The sequence below is a fragment of the Dipodomys spectabilis genome, unplaced genomic scaffold, assembly GCF_019054845.1.
Source record: "Dipodomys spectabilis isolate Male_0828 unplaced genomic scaffold, ASM1905484v1 ptg000085l, whole genome shotgun sequence".
In the NCBI taxonomy this organism is placed as follows: Eukaryota; Metazoa; Chordata; class Mammalia; order Rodentia; family Heteromyidae; genus Dipodomys; species Dipodomys spectabilis.
The window spans coordinates 4,214,404-4,234,864 of NW_024870762.1; the positions used below are offsets into that span (position 1 = coordinate 4,214,404).

Here is a 20,461-nt window from a genome sequence, read left to right on the forward strand (position 1 = left end):
CTCACTCCCTACATCCCAGGAAAGCTGCTGGCCAGGTGCTCTTCCCAGCCACAGCTGTGGTGAGGATTCAGGCAGAGTTATATGGCCTTGGGGCTCCAGTACAGCCCTAGGTACCTGGTACTGGATCATAAATAGATAAATCCTTGTTCTTTGAGAATAGGGCAGCTATCATAACTTTCAGGCTTCAAGCCAGGTGCTGGTAGCTCACACCTACAATCCTAGGAGGCTGAGATTGGGAAGATCAGTATACCAGGCCAATATGGCAGAAAAGTCAAGACTCCATCTCTACCGAGGGAAGCTAGATATGGTGGTATGTGCCTCAATTCCTAATAACAGCAGGAAGCCCAGCACAGGCAGACCATGGCTTGGGTATGCAGCCAGACAGGAAAAGAGACTTTATTCAAAAAAATAAAATAAATAAATGAACAAACAAGGACTGGAGGTGAGGTTCAGTGGTAGAGCAAATATGAGGCCCTGAGTTCAAATCCCAGTACCCAGTACCACAAAACAAAGCTAACAAAAACCTTTGAGGCTATAAATACAGCTGGGATGAGGCTGTAGTTGGGCTGGAAACATGGTGGGTGATGAGAGAAGCTTTTGATCACCTCTTTTCCACTCCAAGAACTCAACTCGCCTCAGATGGACATCATTCACCCAGGGCCTGAGGTTCTCCTTCAACAGATCTTTGCTCTTAGCATCTTTGGAGAAGCTGTTCCCTGTTAAAATCCCTCCAAATTAAATTCCTCCCTCATCCTCTCTGGCCCCAGGCCTGCCTCTTGCAGCTGCCAAGATCTTCTTTCCTTCTTTTCCCTGAACAGCTAGAGTAATATTTCTTTCTCTGAATTCTACAGTGCTGTCTAATACACTCATATATGTATGAAGTACACCATTAGATGATTTTTACCTTGTCACTATCACAAAGGACTTATACAAACTAGGATGGCCATATCACCAGTGGATGATATAATCTCATGGGGCCACCATTTTATATGAAGTACTAAAATATTGTATCGTCTGACTATACTTCAAAGGCCACGTCCCCATTAACTCTGTGTTTTGGTTATGTGTACACTCCCAGATTCAAGACCTGGAAGGCGAGAACTTCCTAAATTCACCACACAAAGTCAGTGGGGCTAAAATAGGGAAGAGGTATGGTTCAGTACAGGGCTGAGAATGTGGAGAATGAGGCTTTCTAAGGAAAGTATAGATGGTGGGGCAATCCTTTGAAAACAAAAATCAGTCCACATTGGTGATATAGCTAGATATGTGGAAGAGAGGAGGAAGGAAGGAAGGGAGGGAGGAAGAAAGGGAGGAAGGGAGGGAGGGAAAAGAAAAGGAAGGAAAGAAGGAAGGAAGAAAAGAAAAAAACCAGTGCATTGCAGGAAAAAGTATCTGATGGGTGAGCCAAAGGACCCGAAGGGAAAGAAGCTGCCCTAAGGAGGCTGGAGGGGACAATAGCTGAAGAGGGCCAAAGCCAGAACCGCGACGGGCACAGGAGCAGTGGGGGGTGGGGGAGGAGAACGGTGAACAACCAGGATTCCGTGCAAACACACCTTTATCCAGTCACAACCTGCATTTATACGCAAATGTTTCATTTATGCAAAATAGGAGAGGTCTCTGAAGAGGGATTTTTTTTTTTCAGTTTGTGCAGACGTTGAAAAAGAAAAGCAAAGCTGTCCCTAAGGTACTCCACCTCTGCCTTGTCCCTGGAGGCTGGGCGAGACCCAGAAGCCTGAGGGGTGAACTCTCTGGTCTTGCTGAAAGGCAGGCCAGCAGCGCCACTCCTTGGAGCAGGACCGGCCGCGCCAGGAACTGCGCATGCCTAGTTGGAACGAGTCTTTTTTTTTTTTTGAGAGCCATACTGCGCACGCGCAACTCGCCGCGTCGATCACCTTTCCTCCGGGGGCGGGGCAAACGGGGCCCAAAATGGCGGCCAGCCGGTACCGGCGCTTCCTTAAGCTCTGTGAGGAGTGGCCCGTGGACGAGACCAAACAGGGCCGGGACTTGGGCACTTACCTGCGGCAGCGGGTAGCACAGGCCTTTCGGGAGGGAGAGAACACGCAGGTGACTGGAGGGGAGATGGTGGGGGGGAGGGGAGGAAAGGACGAGGCAGGGGCCGCGCCAAAGAACGGGCTGGAGGCCGCGCATGCGCGCCGGCCCGCCCAGGCAGCACGTGCGCGCGGACCCCGGCCGCCGCGAAAGCAGGCCGAGCGCGACGCCCCCGCCCCGGTTTTCTCACTTGGTTGCCCCCTTGGATTTGCCGAAGAAGCTCGTAAAAACTGCAGATGTTTTTACTAAATCAGAATAGCCGGGGGTGAGAACCTCTGCCTCAGTATTCTTAGATGCTCCGCAGGTGGTCCAGGGCACTTGCCAAGATTGAAACCCAGGCCCTGGCGCAGGTAGCTACAGAAAGGGGCTTGTTGCTCCCATAGCATGGTGCTGGTACCTTGTCGTGTAGCGTGTGTTGACCGAATTGATCCCAAGAACCTCTACAGGGCCCCAACTAAGCCTTTGCATCCTTCCCACCCCTCCCCTAGGGAGACAACAGGTAAGGTCCTGCCTGTATGGCTTTACATCCTAGTTCAAGACGTAGTAAGCAATAGGCATATGTAAAACAGCCCCCCAGAAAAGTACTGCAATTGATATAACATAGGCTTGCCTGATAAAAGGAAGCATTTATTTATATTGTTAATCTGGCTTTTCTGAGAAATAAACATATAGGTCTCTCTCTCTCTCTCTCTCTCACACACACACACACACACACACACACGCATGCACATGGTGAACCAAGAGGGCACTTGACCTTAGAGGCATTCCAGCTACTGCAGAGGAAATCAAACTGTCATTAGAGGACAGAAAGAAAGCCAGAATAATGGCAGGGTAGTAAGTGAGGTGGAATTTGCTGAGATTTGAGGCCTAAAGAGGGCAGGAACCAGGCACTGTTGGGTCTTAGTGGCTCTGCTTAGCAATTTGAACTTCTTATAAGGCTGGTGAGAACTCATTTTAGTCAAGAGACCAGTGTGACCTAGTTTTAAAAGGTCACTCTGGTTGTGTGTGTCAATGGATTATAAAGGCAAGAACAGGCTGGGGAGTTGGCTCCGTGGTAGAGCGTTTGCCTTGCATGCATGAGCCCTGGGTTCGATTCCTCAGCACCACATAAGCAGAAAAAAGCTGGAAGCGGTGCTGTGGCAAAAGTGGTAGAGTGCTTGCCTTGAGCTGAAGAGCTGAGGGACAGCGCCCAGGCCCAGAGTTCAGCCCCCATGACCGACAAATAAATAAATAAATAGAGGCAAGAACAAACAAGTAGACTGGGGAAAAGCCCACTGTACCCTAGGCAGAAGATGTTGGTGATTTGGGTGGACTTGGCAGTACCCAAGAACTGGATTCAGGTTGCAATGTTGCAAATCAAGGTAACAGGATATAGATATATTGGATGTGGGGTAAAGAAAGGAACTCAGGTTAGCACTAGATTTTTATTTTGGGCCTGAGAAACTAGGTGCCATATAGAGAGATAGGAAAGACTAGATAGGAACAGATGGGGTATAGGGTGAACATCCTAAATTTGGTGTTAGACACTTTAAACTTGAGTTGCCAAGTGGACTGACTTCCAAGTAGAAATGTCAAATAGACAGTTGGTTCTTTGGGCTTAGGCAAGAGGTCAGAGGTATGAAGTGATGTATAGCATGCACAGCAGGAACATGACATTTATTTCTTTGGATTTTTAGAATTTTGTTTGGGGTGGTTGTTGTTATTGTTGTTGTTTTGTTTTTTCATCTTAACTTAGCAGAGCAAGAGCATGCTCCAGTGACATTCTTGTGACCAGCCTGCTAATTGGATGGGGGTGTTTGTTATTGGAAATTCTGGCCCAGGATTTCCGGGAGTCAGGGTCACTCTATACTCATCTGATCTGTGGTGGTCTTCACTGGCCCACAGTATAAAGAACTTGAGTCAAGAATTACAACCAGTCCTAACTTTTCAAACCCCATCAACTCTAGAGCTGTGTTCCCTCTTTATTTTTAGGGGGTGCTTCTTGAGAATAGGGATAATGCCCCTCCATCAATACCTAAAGTATCACTTGCCACATTGAGCGGGGAACAAAGGGTAAATGTTGAATCAGTAGATAAGTAAGTGATTGTATTTATGGCTCATGAGTCAGGTCATTTGAGTACAGTTGCTGATATAGCAGATCTAGATGGAGAAATGTAATGAAGAGTGAGAAGGGAATATTTCTGTGTCTGATGTGGTGAGAAGTGATATGGAGCTTTCAGTGTTTTTGGAGCTGCAGTAACACAACCTGGTCCTCACCCCCAAGGAGCTTAGAGCGGGGCATCAGAGGCTAAATGTAGTCACCTTCTTGATTGTTTGTGTTAGCCAACATAAAGGATAGAGCTTTCCTTTGGGTGTTTTCATCTTTTGTCATCATCATCGAGAGAGAGTTCCTAGCTGGCCAAGGGGCTACATGGGCTTGAGTCATAGCTGTAGGTACAAGTCATGGCACCACCGATGGTTCTGTCACAGCTGATGGATGTGTTCTGGGGAGAGTGGACTGGATGGCAGCAGGCACATTACTCAGGACTACTGTCGTGGTACCTCATCCTGATGTCACCTGAAATTGAGCCTGGGCTTAGTAAATCTTGGTGATGGCTTTTGGAGGGAGCAGCCCCATTGCTGGAATAGAAAACAGCAGTGTGACTCACTCCCCCTGACACCCCTGAGTCATTTATAAAGACCTTGGGGAAGAAAGGTGGGTTCTAGTAGTGGTAGACTCTCTATTAAACTGGCAGCAGGAGGTGGGGGTGAGGCTCAGTGGGCTGATTAATATGCACCCTCCCCATCCCCTTGGTTATGCCACTTGCCAGAAGCAGGTTGCGAAGGGAAGCAGGTCTGATGAATTAGTCTCGTTGAGGAGAGGCAGGCAGACAGGGCTCCTCTGTGCCCCTGGGCTTCCTGTGTCCTCACAAGAACTGGCACAGGTACATAGCACACTTGGTGAACGATCTCATTTCATTTCATCCTCAATGTAGTCAAGAAAGTAGTCACCCATTTCTCAGATGAGGAAAACAAACAAGAGTAAAACAACTTGCTGGGGTTCCCCTGGCAGTAAGAGACAAAAAGAAAACAGACCCAGCCATCCTGGCCCAGATCTGACGTCTCCCCAGCCTTTCCTTGCATACCATTCCTCCTGAATTATTTCTTATTGGTCTCTTGTTCCATAGCAGCAGGCCATTCCCCCTGCTCTTAGATCTTTTTAGACATATTTCCATGTGTTTTCTTGTCTGTTTTTCTTTGCCCCATCCACTGCCTCCCATTGTAGATGGGAAGAAAAATGATCCTCAGTGGGACACCAGTGCAGAAAAACCAGGCTCCCTAGAAGGCAAATTAATAATGAAGACTCCAAACCAGGACACAAAAACTGCTGTTTCCATTTATCCCACTCAAATTGCCCTTTGGGGAGTCTTATGTCCCCCCACCCTTTAACCCACCAGGAGGGGAGTGATGGTGGGAAGCGGGAACACAGGTAACACCTCTTAACACCCTCTGTCCTATTGTGCAGTCTTTTAAGTTTATGTTTGTGGGTCTTGGCCTTCTTTGAGTAAGTCTCCTTAAAAGAACACATGTTCCCTGCAGCATTGGGAGCTTCATAAAAGAGTCACAACATGGGGGAAGGTGGCAAAACAACTGTGATTGTTGACTTAACTACAGGGGAAGGAGCAGATTCTTCTAATGAGCTCATTAGGCACATAAGCAGCTTCCTAAGCGGTGTTAACTGCACACCAGCCCCATTTATCCAACATGAGCCAACTCTGAGAAGGACCTAGAAATGCAACCCAGGGTGGGCCCACCTGCTTTCCTACCAGCCATATTACAATTATATCCAGGGTTAACTAATTGGCCTACTTTGAATTAAGTCACACTTTGTCTTGGGTGTCTAGCAATATAATTGCACTGCCACCTTCTCAGTGGTGGAGTCATCCAGTGGAGGCTGAGCTTTGGTTCCTTGATGTGGTAGGGACCTGCCTGGCACATGCTGGCCACAATGAAGCCATCTCAAATTTTGTGGTCCCCCAAATTTTGAGCCCCTGAAGTTTGATTTTTAAGGACTGACCTAAGAACACATTATGATATTTCTAATTACAGTTTGGGGCCCCCTCCAAAATACCTCTATCTTTTTTTTCTTGGAAAAAAAAAAGCCATTTGGGGTGAAATGAGAGAGAAAGTAATTCAGGAGCTGTATTGATCTGGACACATTTTAAGGTACAGGTACTGCTTCTCATGTGGTGAGTTACCGTCCTGTGGTCCAGTGTTTTACTAGGGCTTCCAGTCCAGGATCCAGCCTGTGTTTCCAGTCTTCTCTTACACCACCAGCATGACCCCACCCTCAGCACAGGGGCCTCGTTGCCTCCAAACCAGCCTAGGTGTTTCTTAACCTTTGAGACACCAGTGGTGCCACACATACCACAAACCCAAACAGAACTTGGCAAGAACATGGTGCTTCCCAGGCTGGTGAGGCTCTCCCTGGATTCTGCTTGCCTACCAGAAACATCTTTTCCTGAGCCTTCTCGTGCCAGTCACTTCCCTGAGTCCCATGCTCTGGTCCAGGGTTACAGGCTGTGGCTCCCTCATGCCTGCACACTGTCACTGTAGGAAGCACCATTCTTCCTGCCACATCTGCCCAGTCAGGCAGCCTGGCAACAGGACCCACCCCACCTCTGCAGCTCGAGCTACTGTGCCCCGCAGCCTGAGACATGGTTAATTTTCAGTGCGTGTGTATCCTCTCCACTTGACTACCAGCTTCTCCAGAGCCAGACTAGGTTTCCCTTATGCCGAACCCCCTAGCAGAGCACTCTCCATAGTAGGTGCTCAAGAAATAAGCAGTTGAGTTGAAAAGAGTATGCTTCATAACAGAATGAATTACTTCAGAATTTCATTACCAAGTCATGAAGACCTTTGTTACATAGATCTTCCTGGACCAGATCCAGCTCTACCTTAATTAGCAAAGCGGTTTGCAGCACCCTCTCCCACAAGTGCTTATGCATCCCTCTGTGTGACTCGCATAGGGGTCTTGTACCAATTGCTGTCACCACCCAAAATTCAATTTTGAAAATCGAAATCAGCGCCTGCGGCACTGATGTAGATTTGTATGTATAAAAGTTTAATATGGTAAAGAGAAATTTACTGACGACTGAGCAAGGGGAAATGCAAAAGGAGCAAAAATAGAGCTATAAAGGACACTTTGTCAGTTGAACATCTATTTTATTCACATTTAGGGAGCAGTGCTGAATTTTTCATAATGTCCCTACTGCTGCCTTTTTCAGACCCAGCACTGCTATTAGTCCCAAAATGTCTGTAATCTCATTAGGTGTGAATGTGAAATCAGGTAATTTAAAGCTTGCATGTAAGACTCTTCCTAAAAATGTATGTTTCATCAGAAAAACTATTTTTTTTAATCTGGAATCTATAAAATGTAAGATGTAGGTGTGTGGTGTGAGGCTCCAGAATTTGACACATATCTCTGTTGATAGCCTTCTAAGTAGTAAACAAGATTATTTGGGATTAGTACTGGGGTCTGAACTCAGAGCCTTATGCTTGCCAGGAAGGTACTTTTCCACTTGAGCCATCCCTCTAGCCTTTTTAGCTTTGGTTATTTTCCAGATAAGATCTTGATTTTTGCCTAGGATCCTTGTAAATGCTTCCTGAATAGCTGTAATGACTATCATAAGCCACCATGCCCAGCTTTTTATTGGTTGAGATGGGAGGGCCTCACAAACTTGTGCTTCAGTTGGTCCCTGCCTGGAGCCTCTCCCTTCCTCCCTGGTACCTGGGCTCATCATCTTTGGCTGGTCCTTTTCCAGCACTCATTCTTGGCTACCCCACAGACCCCTTGCATGGTCCTGTGGTACCCTGTGCATACCCTTTCCCACCACAATTCCAAGAGTTTCCCTGGACTGTCATGTCTCTCTTTTTGTTTGCCATTATGGCTTACTAATACTCAAAACAAGCTCTGATTCAATCTATCAGTGTTCCAGGCAAAATTCAAAGCCGTTCAGGCATTACCTCACTTCCTCACATGACCCTCAGAACTAGGGGCTATTATTATCTTTTCTTTCCACAGAAAGACTAAGTTGGTCATATGCCTTAAATTTGGCGATACATAAAAGGCAAAGACAGGCCAAGGGACTGAGGTGCATGACAGGGAAATGCAGCAGGTGGTCCTCTGTTCTGTAAGGGCTGTACTGGGCTGATGGCCACAATTGGAATGTGGACTGTAGACTGTGGATTAGATAAGAGTGTTATATCAGTGGTGCATGTTCTGAATACCATCGTTTAACTGTAGTCACAAGAGAATGTCCTTGTCCTCAGGAAACATGCTGAAATGCGGGGTGAGAGACCCTTATTTGCTTCCATTCAGAGGAATCAGAAGAAAAATAATTGTACTGTAGAGAATGGTAAAAGGGATGTGGAGATTTCTTTTAGGTATGGGAGGTCAGGTGATGGCTGATCCCAAAGCTGGTGAGCATTGGTGCCAGAATTCCCCTAGGCAGTTGCCCTCCACTCTCCCCAACTGAGGGTGGGGGGGAGCAGCTGAGGAGGGGCAAGTGTCTGTTGGTAACCACAAGCATCATCGGAGCAACCCATGCTCACATTCAGGCCATGTGTACTTCATGAGTTGTTGAGTTTCCACTAAATATTCTGCACAGGTATAAAGGGAGCAAATGGAAGATAAAGTGCATGCAGTTATCTTTTGATGACCCAAAATTCTTTCTTTAAGCTTTGTACCTGTGTTATTCTCTCCTTCTGTGGGATGTGCTTGTGTTATTCTGACTTCTATAGTGGCTTCTGGTTGTTGCCCTTGATTACATGTGTCAGATGTACTCCAAGGTGTGGCTGCCGACCTCCATCCCACTGGCCCTTCCTGGGAAGAGCCAGGGAGACACTAGCCCCACATTTATCTCCTCTGTATACTCAGATGATGCCTTTGATGACACCGCAGTATACTCTGGCCACTCCTCAGCCTGAAATTCTTCCTGTTCTCAGGTAGCTTTCTGGGCATTCTCCTCAGGAGCCTGCGCCCAGGGTGGACCATGCGGAATAAAATCCTGGGCTGTTGCTGAAAGTGGAGACCTCATTTAAATGACACACAAAGGCAGAAGCAGGGCTGCCTTATTAAAACATTTAACTCCTGATTTATCTATATAGTCTATCTTTAAGAAAGGATGTAAGTTAGAAAAATCCATCATTTGAATTCTGGGAAAATATGTAAGAGAAAGTTTGGTTCTAGAGAGCTTCCAGAATCTTGGTAGGAAAAAAATGTAAAGAACTACAAAGATTAAATAATAGCAAGGGCAGAGGAAGGGGAAGATTGAAAGGAGGTATGACTCAAGTGCCAGTGGCTTACACTTATATCCTAGCTATTTGGGGAGCTGAAAATGAGAGGCTGTCAGTTCAAAGCCAGCAGGGTCAAAATCTGTGGTAGCCCTTCTCAAATGGTAACTAGACTCGATTGGTATGTACTTGTCATTTTTAGTATGGTGAAGTAAGGAGGTCAGGTCTGGCCAGGTCTGTATTGGCCACATAGTGGTTGTAGGGTCTGGCATCTTATCTTCATGCTGGGAGAAGGAAATACTCTCACCTCCCAGGTGATAGGCATGCCCAGATCCCTGGAGGCAGGGGCGGGCACTTGGCTAATAGGTTACTGAATCTGTAAGTCCTGGGCTAGGAATGTGGCTCAGTGGTAGAGTGCTTGCTTGGCATGCACGAAGCCCTGGGTTCGATTCTTCAACACCACATAAATAGAAAAAGCCAGAAGTGGCGCTGTGGCTCAAGTGGTAGAGTGCTTGTCTTGAGGGACAGCGCCCAGGCCCAGAGTTCAAGCCCCACAACTGACCAAAAAGAAAAGAAAAGAAATTGAAACTGTCAGTCCAGTGCCTGGGACTGGGAATTTCCTGTGGACCTGCCCCCTGCACTGACGCTATTAGGCCCAGATCAGCACAGATGCCATTACCTCATGACTCATGTGTCTCCATGGTCATGTCCTGTATCCTGTCTCCTGGTTTGTCTTTGGCCATCATGGCATCCTGATTCAGCTCTCTATCAGAGCTGAATTGGTTTGTTGGTATTGTTTTTGTTCTTTCATTCCTCTCTGGTCTGTTTCTTAACTGTGATATGCTATAGGCCTTTGTTACAAGGGGCAGCCTGCAGACTGCTAGTGTTGTAATAAAGACTCCAATATTCCATCTTCCAAAAGGTGGCTTTGCTGATAAGTTACCTTACAACAATGAGAGCCTGAGATAGAGAAGATTGTGGTTCCAGGCCTGGGCAGAAAAGTGAAGAGACTCCTTGGAAGGATGCTGGGTGTGGTTGTGCACACCTATCATCCCAGCAACAATGGGAAGACTAAAATAGGTAGATTGTGGTCTAGGCCGGAAGGGCTTATAAAGTCTAGCTCAGCTGTAGAGTACCTGCCTGGCAAGTAGGAGGCCCTGAGTTTAAACCCCAATGCAAAAAAAAAAAAAAAAGAAAAAGTATGAAAACAGAAAAAAATCATTTTTCATAGACATAGTCTTCTCTGTAGAATTTTCAGTAGGGCACCCAAAGCACTGAATATTTTCTCCTCGCTGTCCACAAGTCCTCATTGTCCAGGCCTTCTTCCTAGTAGAACATGATTGGAGTTTCTTGGTCCTCTATTCACCTGCTTCACCAGAAACATCGCCTCTGCTTTGTTTCCTTCTTGTAGAGGTTCAGCAGCTCTCCACTTCCACAGATGAAAGTCCCAGTGCTTTGGAGGGAAGAGGACTTCCATAAAATCTTCAACACATTTCAGATTGAAGTTGACTTCAAAACACTTTTTATTTCTCAGCCCAGGTTCTCATGCCTGTGCACTGTTCACAGGCAGATCTGGCTGGTGTACCGTGTGCTTTGCCCCTCTCCTTCTTTCCCCACATGCCATACAATGGTCACTTGACCTCCTGAGGCTGTGCTCCCAGTTCCTGGAGCCCACACTGTTGTAGCTCTTTTCCACCTGGACCTGGCATGGTGACATCTTTGATTCTGGTTGGTGGAGTGTTCTGTAGGTTTGGATGTTGATGACTTTTTTTTGTTTTTGTTTGGTTGGTTGTAGGGTTTGAACTCAAAGCCTGGATACTGTCCCTGAGCTCTTTGTTCTCAAGGCTAGCACTCTACCACTTGAACTACAGCGCCACTTCCAGTTTTTGAGTTGGAGATAAGAGTCTCACAGTGACTTTTCTGCCCAGGCTGGCTTTGAACCGCAATCCCTATATCTCAGCCTCCTGAGTAGCTAGGATTACAGGCATGAGCCACCAAGCACCTGGCATGAGTTTTTATCTTATCAAAAAAAAAAAAAAAAAACCTGCTCACAGCAGGAACTGCAGGCTAGGTTTGCTTCCTACAGCGCAGAGCCACCAGTGCTTCCTGTGAATGCATTATTACATTCAGCCCTCCCTTCCTCAAGGTACAGAAGCATTGAGGCTGAATCCCCCTGCTCACTTCTCTGGGGATGCTTTGTCTTTCAGGTTGCAGAGCCTGAGGCCTGTGATCAGATGTATGAGAGCTTAGCACGACTCCATTCAAACTACTACAAACACAAGGTGAGTGGGCTACAGTCAGGAATCCCAGCCTCTAATGGGGAACCAATAAGAATGGCTGAAGATCTGATTATACAGTGTTTTGTAAAGAATTACGGTTTTGCTACTTTCAAATGTAACCAGCAATTTCAACCAAGCCAGCATTGATGGCTGGCAGAGGCTTGGAGTTCACCTAAATAAAAGCTATTTCAAATTATGAATAAAAGCCATGTATTTTATATGCTAGCATGTGCTCTTGAGAGTATCTGACAACCCTGGGTCTTATATGTATTTTACCATCCATTCTGACTGAACTGACAAATCACCAGAATGAGGACAGGGTGAAGGAAGTGCAGCACACAAAGCTGTGCTTTTCCTCAGCCCTGGCATGATTACTGTCAAATTCCACATAGTGTTGTTTTACTCAGACTTGAAAAATAGACATGGCCAAATACAAAATCCTGTATACAAAAGGGATTTCTTTTTAAGGCTTTGTATTCAAAGTATAGTTCCTGAGCAGCAGTGTGGGTAAAACCTGGTTTCTGGTTATCAATACCTGGTCTCCACCCACTTCAGAATCAGCCATTATTTCTCTGGGTATTTGTGCCTTAAAAGTGGGATCTGTCCTGGGTCTTGTGAGGCCTCGTCCTAACCTGTAGGTGGCGCTATCTTGTTAGTTCTCCTGGCTTAGGGATGCCCAGGGCCCCATGAACTTAGACAGAAGAAGACTGGTGTGCTCCAGAACTAATGTCTTCTCCTTTCTCTCCTGTTCCTGTGACAGTATCCTCGCCCCAGAGACACCAGCTTTAGTGGCCTGTCCGTGGAAGAATACAAGCTGATCCTGTCCTCAGGTATTGAAAGCATAGCTGCCCTGTGTGGTTGGTTTGCAAATAATGCTTTGAGTTTGAAAGGCCAAGGGAAATTGTCTAATAAGACAGTTCTGCATGATGGAAAGCCTTGTGCAATAACCCAGAGGAAGTTCTGAAGCTACAGGGTTTATGCTTTGGGGCCATAGAGTACAGAGAAGGTCAAAGGCATTATTTACAAAAGAAAAATCCATCTTTAGTACATTTAAATTCAAGACTGGGCAGCAGAGAACACGGGAATAGATATTTGCCAAATGGAAGTCATTGAAATGAGGACGGAAGGAAAATAATTTTATTTTTATGGTCCTAAGGGGGCTTTATAAACAATAAAGGTTTTCATTAAAACAAAAAAACTATTCAGTAAACAAGTATGGGGATATCCGCCTATGAGTTATCTGACCCAGGGGACATGGCCTGTGGGTTAGATAGGGGTCTAAGTAGGTATGTTTTGGAGTCATGGCTAGACCTTAGTTAACAGAATTCAAAAACCCCTGCCCAGGCAGCCCCTCCTTACTTCCCTCTCTCCATTGTCACTGAAAGTGCAGGGTGGCAGGAGGGCTGGGGTCCAAGTAGGCAGGTACTGGAAAATTACTATTTTTATTACAAAGGATATTATATACAAAAATAGGCTAACCTTTTCTAGGAGGGCATGGCCTTGACACATTTGCCATCTGGTCCTCTAGAAGTTTCTTTGCTCTCCTTTTGGCAGCCTTCGGTAACTATGTTTTGGGGATTTGACCTTGTAGAAAACTCTTATTCTTCTGAGCAGATTTCAATGTATGGTATCACCCACTGTTGTCAGGAAATGTGGGGTAAAGATACTCTGGCAAGGCAGAATCACTTTGTGGGTCCTTTTTCCCCTTAATGTATAGATTTATTCCAGTGTGGGTTAGTCCATGTGATTATCAGCATTACTGTACAGTGACATCGTGAGGGGCCCAAAGAGTTGGAGCAGAATTTAGGTTTGGGATGAGAAAGCAGATGAGTTCGCAGGCCCTGTCTCTGCCCCTTTGGTTAAAGCCTCTGTGAGCCAGGACAGCAGGCAGCAAGGAAGCCTGGGGGGGCATGCCCCACCAGTGGCCCGTGCTGTAGCTTGTTCTGGCTGGGAGTTCAGCCCCAGAAAGTTTGCTGATCATTTGTTTGCACAGCAGGTCTCATATTTTTGTTGCAACTGTTAGGAGTGAGTAAGCTTACCAACTTACCTCTGAAGGAAGGAAAAGACCCACAGCACCATGTAGCAAGAGGCTCAAGGGTCAGGAAAATGAGTGTGGATGTGGCAGGGATCCTCAGTGTGGGACACGTGGACATCACATTTTGTGCCCCATTGGGAGAGCCTGGACTTCGGGAAACGTCTCATGGAAGGACAATGTGCTTATGTCTGAAGTAGTGCATGTCCCAATCTAGTAAGCGCTCTGACCATAAATAATTACCTCATTTGTTCAGAAAAGCTATTCTTTTTCTCCGGAAATTTTGTTAACAGATGGAAATTCAGGCTTTGAAAGCTAAACATTATCATGAGACTTACCTAAATTTAAAATACAGGTAAAATTAGACATCCTGGAGCCAGGTGTAATGGGCATACCTATAATCCCAGCACTTGGAAGGTGAAAGCAGGAGTATTATGAGTTCAAGGCCAGACTAAACTACTTAAAAGACCCTATCTCAAAAAACAAAGCAAACAAAAAAACATAGGCTGGGAAGTAGTTCCCTGCTAGAGCTTGGCCTAGCATGCACAAGGCTCTGGGTTCCATCCCCAGTACCAAAAAGAAAATGGATACTGGTGGCTTATTTCTGTCAACCTAGCTACTCAGGAAGACTGAAGTTCAAAGCCAGCCCAGGCAGAAAAATCTGAGACTCCATCTCCAAAATAATCAACAAAACACCAGATGGGAAGCATGACTCAGTTTTAGAGCACCAGCCTAACACACAAGCCAAGCAAATATAAGCCAGTTCAAATCCCAATACCAGCAAAACCATAAAAACAGAGATCATAGAACTTTATTCCTGGAAACTGAGGCCAGTGGTGTTTTGCTGGGGAGCATTCTGTCCCCCATGGATATGTGGCCGTGTCTGGAACACAGTTTTAGCCATCACAACTGGTAGGACTGAGGTACTACTGGCATATACAGTAGAGGCCTGGATGCTGCTAAAATCTTTCAGTGACAGGACAAAAAAGTACCTGGTCCCAGATGTCAGTGACATGAGCAGAGAAGCCCTGCTTTGGCTCATGGGTGTCCACAGCCATGACCATGGCTGCCTTGTCATTGAGTGCCAGGCATGTTTCCTCACAACTGTGGGAGGTTGGTGTTTTTGTGTTTGTTTTACAGATGAGGAACCCATGGCTCAGTGGTTGTGATTTGCTTGAGGGGTCTTGGAAGGGATATTGAGTAGATCCAGGCCTAAGTCTCCCTCCCCAATGCTTGCCCAGCCCCATACTTATAGTAAATCTATACTGCCAGGACGTGGCTTCCAGCTCCAGTATTTCCCACTGTGCAACCTGAGCAGCTTGCTTGTCCTCCCTCACCTCAGCTCCACCTCAGACAAAAAGTCTGTGTGGGGTGGGCCAAGTTGAGCAATTAAGTCAGGGGTCATTTCTTTGCCCTGTCCTATGGAGCAGGGCAACAAGAAATGTGCCCACTTGGATGCTGCAGGGAGGAGGGCAGGTGACCACTGCTTGCCTATCCCCTGTCACTGCCAGCATTGCCTCCATTACTCCAGTGATCTGCTTTTCAGAAGCTGGGTGCAACTTGAAGTTTCTGGGCACAGTATAAAAAGCGAGGCATGGGGCTGGGAAGGTGGCTCAGTGGTAGAGCGCTTGCCTTGCATGCATGAGGCCCTGGGTTCGATTCCTCAGCACCACATAAGCAGGAAAAAAAAGCCGGAAGTGGCGCTGTGGCTCAAGTGTAGAGCACTAGCCTTGAGCTGAAGAGCTGAGGGACAGCGCCCTGGCCCTGAGTTCAGGCCCCATGATCGGACCCCCCCAAAAAAAGCGAGGCACATTTGTGTTGGAAAAGCCTTATGGGCCACTGAAATCCAATCACGTGTTAGACCTCAGTCTGTCTGTTTCTGTTTCCCTATGCAGACACCTTGGCAGAGATAAAGGACATGAATAAAGCCACGTGGAAGAAGCTGCAGGACAAGTTTGCCCCTAAGGGGTCTGAGGAGAAGCATAAAGCCTGGGCTCGGGTTTTATCTCGTCCACATACCTAAGTGGACTCTTGTAGGTTGCTTTCATCAATAAAACCACTGGCTTTCCCCACCCACAGTCCAAGACTCACTCTTTCGTCCTCCCAGGAGGAAGCCTTGCCGCTCTACAGAGCTTGGCTTGAGCCGGAATGCCTGAGCATCCACCAGGACCAGCAGGCCAACTGGGGAATCTCCCACCAGAAGAAATTGGGGGTTCTCTCTGGACCAAGAAGAGGCCAGCAGGGCCCCTTGCTCAATGTGCTTCCTGCACGGTGTCAGGAAACCCTGTGAGATTCCCAGGCTCCCTGTTGTTCCCAGAGCAGTGGGAGGAAGCTGGAAGCAGTACTGAATGTCAGAGAGGGCATCCTGTTGCCACAGTGCAGCAGCAGTAGGGGAGGCCCTTTGCCCCTGACTCAGGGCAGAGCTCAAGCTTTTCCCCAGCTGTGTCAAACCCTGTGTGTCCCATTAGCAGGGACAGCACTCTAACCAGGACAGCACTTGAGGGACTGCACTCTAACCAGACCTGGGCCAGGTGGGGGCTCAGGTGGCATTGGCAGATTCTTTGGAAGGCCACATAACAGTGACCCTGCTGGCTGACATCCACATTCCTCACATTCCACATGGAATGTCCTCTCAGCAAGCACAGCCAGGGAAGGGGTAGGGCAGGACCAACAGCACCCTCCCTGCAGCGGCAGAGTTGGGTCCTAGAGCCTCGGGAAGTTTTGAAACAGAACACACAGGATGACAATGGAGCCTACTACGCTGAAACAGTTCTGTGCTGGGAGTCCAGTTAAGAATCATGGCAGGGTAGGGGTCACTCAGCCTCTCTCTCGAGAGCCCACAAGAGGTCGGGCTACTGCTCTGTCCTCTACCAGGTGATGCCAGCCCCCAGGGAGGGTAGCAAACACAGGCCCGCTTAATAGACTAGTTGATAGATTTCTATTAATTTATTTAAGGCAATTAACGTATTAGTTTTGGGGACACACGATTTGCAAAACATTATACCACAAGGAGAAAAACAAGCAGTCAAAAAAACTTAACAAAAATCAGTCACTCCCAGCTCAGTCCCTGTCCCCTGGGCAGGCATAGGACTCCTCCAGGAGTCCTGGGGAGGTGGGTCCCGGAGCAGGGCCGTCCATCCATGAGTCAGTAGGCCTGGACAGAGCAGTGAGGTCTGCATACTGTCTGCAGCAGGCAGAGGCCCAGGGAGCTGTGCAGCCATGGCAGGGCTGCACATCCCCCCCTGGAATAAGTTAAAGCCCTAACTGCTAGTAACAGCATTATTGCCACCTCCCCCAGAGGCAGGCAGCAACCAAAATGTAGTGCTTGGGAGATAAAGAGGTGACTCCACCCCTAGTTAACTACCTTGCTACACAGGAATGTCAGTTATTGCTTGGAGAAACAGGGGTCTCCAGGACCTATCATCATCTAAGGCAATTGTGGTAAACTGAGTCCTAGTGGAGTCTCTCCTTTAGGACTCTAGGCAGGACTGTCAGCTCTGAGGCGCCCCTTCCTGGTCAAAGCCTGGGCTGGGGAGAGAAAGGCTGGGTGGGCACCTAGCCTGGAGAGGCAGGTGAGCTTGTTGGGCCACTGGCCTGAGGAAGCGGACAGCGTTGTTGCCAGTTGCAGTCTTCAGTGACAAAGAGCCCCTGTTGAGGCTTCGGTGACTGCCCTCAGCGGCTCATGCAGTTCTGGACGTCCACAAAGCCCAGCCGTTGCCTGCGCTTTCGCTGTTCCGTCATCTAAATTAAATGCACCTGGTCAGGTCACCTTGCGCCCTCCACGATACCATGGCACATCAACCCCCTGACCTCCAAGGCCTTCCTAGTCATGCAGTCACTGCCAGGTGCAGAGGAGGGCGCTCTAGCAAGAGAGGGCACAGGATGCCTCCATGCCTACCTTCAGTGAACCCCTGGATGGCCTGCCTGGCAATCACGAGGAAAGGGGACACATCAGGGGTCAGCAGCAGAGCCTGCCCACCCTGCTTATCTGTCCAGACAGCAGTGTGTTTGACCTGAGGACCTTGCACCTCCCTTCCTACCCAGGTGGCAGCTGAGTCCGCTTGTGGGACCCCAAGGTCGGGCTGGGCCAGGTCAGGGCACACACCTGCTCTTTGAGCTCATTGAGCTGGGCCGTGAGGTGAGACACCAGCTTCATGGTGGAGCTGAGCTTGTCCTGGAGGATCCGGATCTCGTTCTGCTCGCCCTCACCCTCGTTGCTCACCAGCGACATGGCCCGCATCCGAGGGAACCAGTCCAGGTTCTTGTTCTGAAAGAGAGACCAGTAGTGGAGTGAGCAGACGTGGCAAGGCCTGGCACGGGGAGGCCATACATAGGAAACTAAAGAGGCCTCAGCCACACCCTTGACCAAATGACTTGCTAGGAATGTGTCATAGGAAAGTCTGAATTGGTCTGGGGAGGACCCAGCCAGCAGTGACCCTCTGCCACCATGACAGGCTGTCTTCTCTGGTCTGCTGAGTCTGAGTCCTTCTCTGCTAACAGCATCATCTGTTTATTTTGACATCACTGGGTGTGGAGAAGGCCTTTGCCCCCAGACCCAGCCTCCTTCCTTCCTCCCCCCGCTCCCTGACACACATACCCCATACCACACTTCCGGAAGATGGGAATCGGAGAGATGGCGACCTGAGGGAGCAGGCAGCTCTACTGAGGAGAGCTGGCACCTGTCATACGTCTGAGGGGGAAGAACCACATTTCTCCAGACAGGTGGAGTGAGCGGGAGGGGACACTACCAAGCAATTTTCTGGTTCTTTGTTCCAAGCTGTGAATTCTCAGACCAATGGATAAACCTCTTCAAAGAGCAGCTCAAAATATAGATGTAAAGGACAAACGTTTCCTTACTGCCTTTGTAACTATTCAAGTTGGACAGATTATATTTAATTCCTCTAAGTCTGATTTTTTAAGTACTGGGGTTTTTAATTCAGGACCAAGTATCACTCGAGCCTCATACTCAATCCTTTAGCTTTTAGTGGGTTTGAGATAGGATCTTACATTTTTACCCCAGCTGGCCACAGACCATAATCTTCACCTCCTATGTAGCTGGGATTATAGGCACATGCCACCTTGCCCAGTCCTAATAAACCTGACATTTTTGAGTCTTCCAGGCTCCTTCACAGCCTAGGACCACCCAGATATTAGGAAGCTGTCCTAAATCGCTCTTGCTGAACTAGTAAAGGCCTCTCAGAGTGACCACAGAGCAGTACCCCTGAGCATGGACTAGGTCTCCTCTTTACAGTTCCCAGGACTGGACCTTGGTTCTAGACTAACGGCCTTTGGGGCTGATGGGATTGCCATGGATTCACTCTGTTCCTAACGCCACTCAGAGGCAGTGGACAGGTAGCAGGGCTCTGTGCAGCGAAGGGCTGGCACCAGCCTCTCCTCTCTCCCTGCTGGCTTTCCTACAAGTGTCTGTAGCTGTGTTCCTCCAGGCTTTTCAGGATGGTACAGGCAGATGTGGCCACCAGGGGACACGGGACACCATGGCCGAGGACCTATGGTGCACAGCAGCTTGGACTTGAGCCCACCTGGCTTGGCCCTCACCTTGATCATCTGGGCCACGTAGCTCTCAGGGCCTGTGTAATCAGTCTTGTTCTTCACACGCACCAGCACAATGAAGTAGAGGTAATTCCACATGTTGTGCTCCAGCTTGATGTGCTCCTCAAAGGACACTGTCTTGTTGTCAAACTTGTCCCTCTCCAGGCCTAAGTGGTGAGAACAAGAAAGAAGCTATGGCTTCCAGCAGCCTCTGGTAGAGGGGACATTTGTTATGGTGACTGCTTCTGACAGCCCACTCGGGGCTATATAGGTCACTCTATTTAAAGCACCAGCCACTCAAGCCAGGTAGCTCCTGCCCTGCCTGCTGCAGCTAGGGATTCTGAGATCAAATGCAAAAATACCCAAGCCCAAGGAAAAAGGATGAGCTAGACAAGGGATGTGTCCTGCAGGTGACTCCCACTCCTCAGCCTCAGGTGGCTGGTGGGGGCACTACTGGGTAGGAAGAACACTGGAAAGAAAACAGAAGCTCCAGACCACAGACAGACACAGGTTCCTCATCTGTAGCCCAAGAGGGTTTGAAGTATTGGTTTCTGAGGGCTCTGCTCTTCCCTCTGTCTCTCCAAGGGCATGCAAGGTCATGCCCTCCTTTGTTAGGGTATGAGCCAGCAGCCAGCAGCAGACCATCTACCTTGGGGTGGGCTGGTGGCCAGCTCCCCAGGGGTGGGGCTGCTCTGGCCTCAGAAGATGCTCATCTGTGCACGGGCCTCACCACAAATGAAGCAGGTGGTCTTGAGAATCTCCTCCTTCTTCTGCTTCTCGCTGCGCAGGTCAGCGAAGGTGTCAATGATCACCCCGAAGATGAGGTTCAGCACAATGATGATGACAATGAAGAAGAACAGGAGGTCGTACACCACTCGGGCCGGAAAGAGGGACTCCTGCAGGGTGAGACCGCAAAGCTAGCCTGGCCAGACAGGACAGGACTCACGCTGGGGTCGGGGCTATGGTCACTAGTGTAGGCCCCAGAAGAAGGAAATGAGGGCCTGGGCTTCAGGGACCATGAACCTGGCTCCACAGAGCAAGCACTGCAATCAGAGGCCCTGAGTAGAGATTTGGAAAGGGCGAGTTCAAACAAGGTACCTGGAGGCAACCTGTAGGAGTTCAGATATGGTGTGGACAAGTGGGGCCTACAAGTCAGGGTTTGTTTCTGCCCCAAACTTTTGTTTAGAAAAAGAGCCAGCTCTGAGTTCTTTGCTCCCCCTCTCAGGACTCTTAGCCTCACACATTCCAGAAACCTCTGTCTGGCCAGGGTGGAGGC

The 20,461-nt window shown here is 48.3% G+C and overlaps 2 protein-coding genes across 4 annotated transcripts in view; one reads left to right on the forward strand and one right to left on the reverse strand.

The window, feature by feature from the left end:
* Nucleotides 1-1,889: 1,889 nt before the first annotated feature.
* LOC122111512 (ubiquinol-cytochrome-c reductase complex assembly factor 2) lies at nucleotides 1,890-15,707 on the forward strand. Its single transcript, XM_042684372.1, has 4 exons — nucleotides 1,890-2,064; nucleotides 11,532-11,606; nucleotides 12,364-12,433; nucleotides 15,531-15,707. Exons 1-4 carry the CDS (start codon nucleotides 1,927-1,929, stop codon nucleotides 15,656-15,658), a joined length of 411 nt encoding a protein of 136 aa, XP_042540306.1. The 5' UTR covers nucleotides 1,890-1,926; the 3' UTR covers nucleotides 15,659-15,707.
* Nucleotides 15,708-16,566: 859 nt separating this feature from the next.
* Itpr3 (inositol 1,4,5-trisphosphate receptor type 3) overlaps nucleotides 16,567-20,461 on the reverse strand; it is a 63,097-nt gene continuing 59,202 nt past the window's right edge. For 2 of the 3 annotated variants that reach the window (XM_042684370.1, XM_042684369.1), the window contains exons 55-58: nucleotides 19,916-20,081; nucleotides 19,192-19,352; nucleotides 17,741-17,902; nucleotides 16,567-17,376 (exon numbers count right to left, since the gene is read on the reverse strand). In XM_042684370.1, the coding sequence (XP_042540304.1) occupies nucleotides 17,308-17,376; nucleotides 17,741-17,902; nucleotides 19,192-19,352; nucleotides 19,916-20,081 (558 nt within the window). In that variant the 3' untranslated portion in view covers nucleotides 16,567-17,307. The remainder of the gene's footprint in view (nucleotides 17,377-17,740; nucleotides 17,903-19,191; nucleotides 19,353-19,915; nucleotides 20,082-20,461) is intronic. The other variant, XR_006148011.1, reaches the window with a different exon arrangement.

Bases quoted from the DNA above. Each gene is read 5' to 3' on its own strand.
- LOC122111512 (XM_042684372.1), top strand. From the start codon at position 1,927: ATGGCGGCCAGCCGGTACCGGCGCTTCCTTAAGCTCTGTGAGGAGTGG. The intron at 11,607-12,363 runs GTGAGTGGGCTA...TTCCTGTGACAG, and splicing joins CAAACTACTACAAACACAAG to TATCCTCGCCCCAGAGACAC. The intron at 12,434-15,530 runs GTATTGAAAGCA...TTCCCTATGCAG, and splicing joins CAAGCTGATCCTGTCCTCAG to ACACCTTGGCAGAGATAAAG.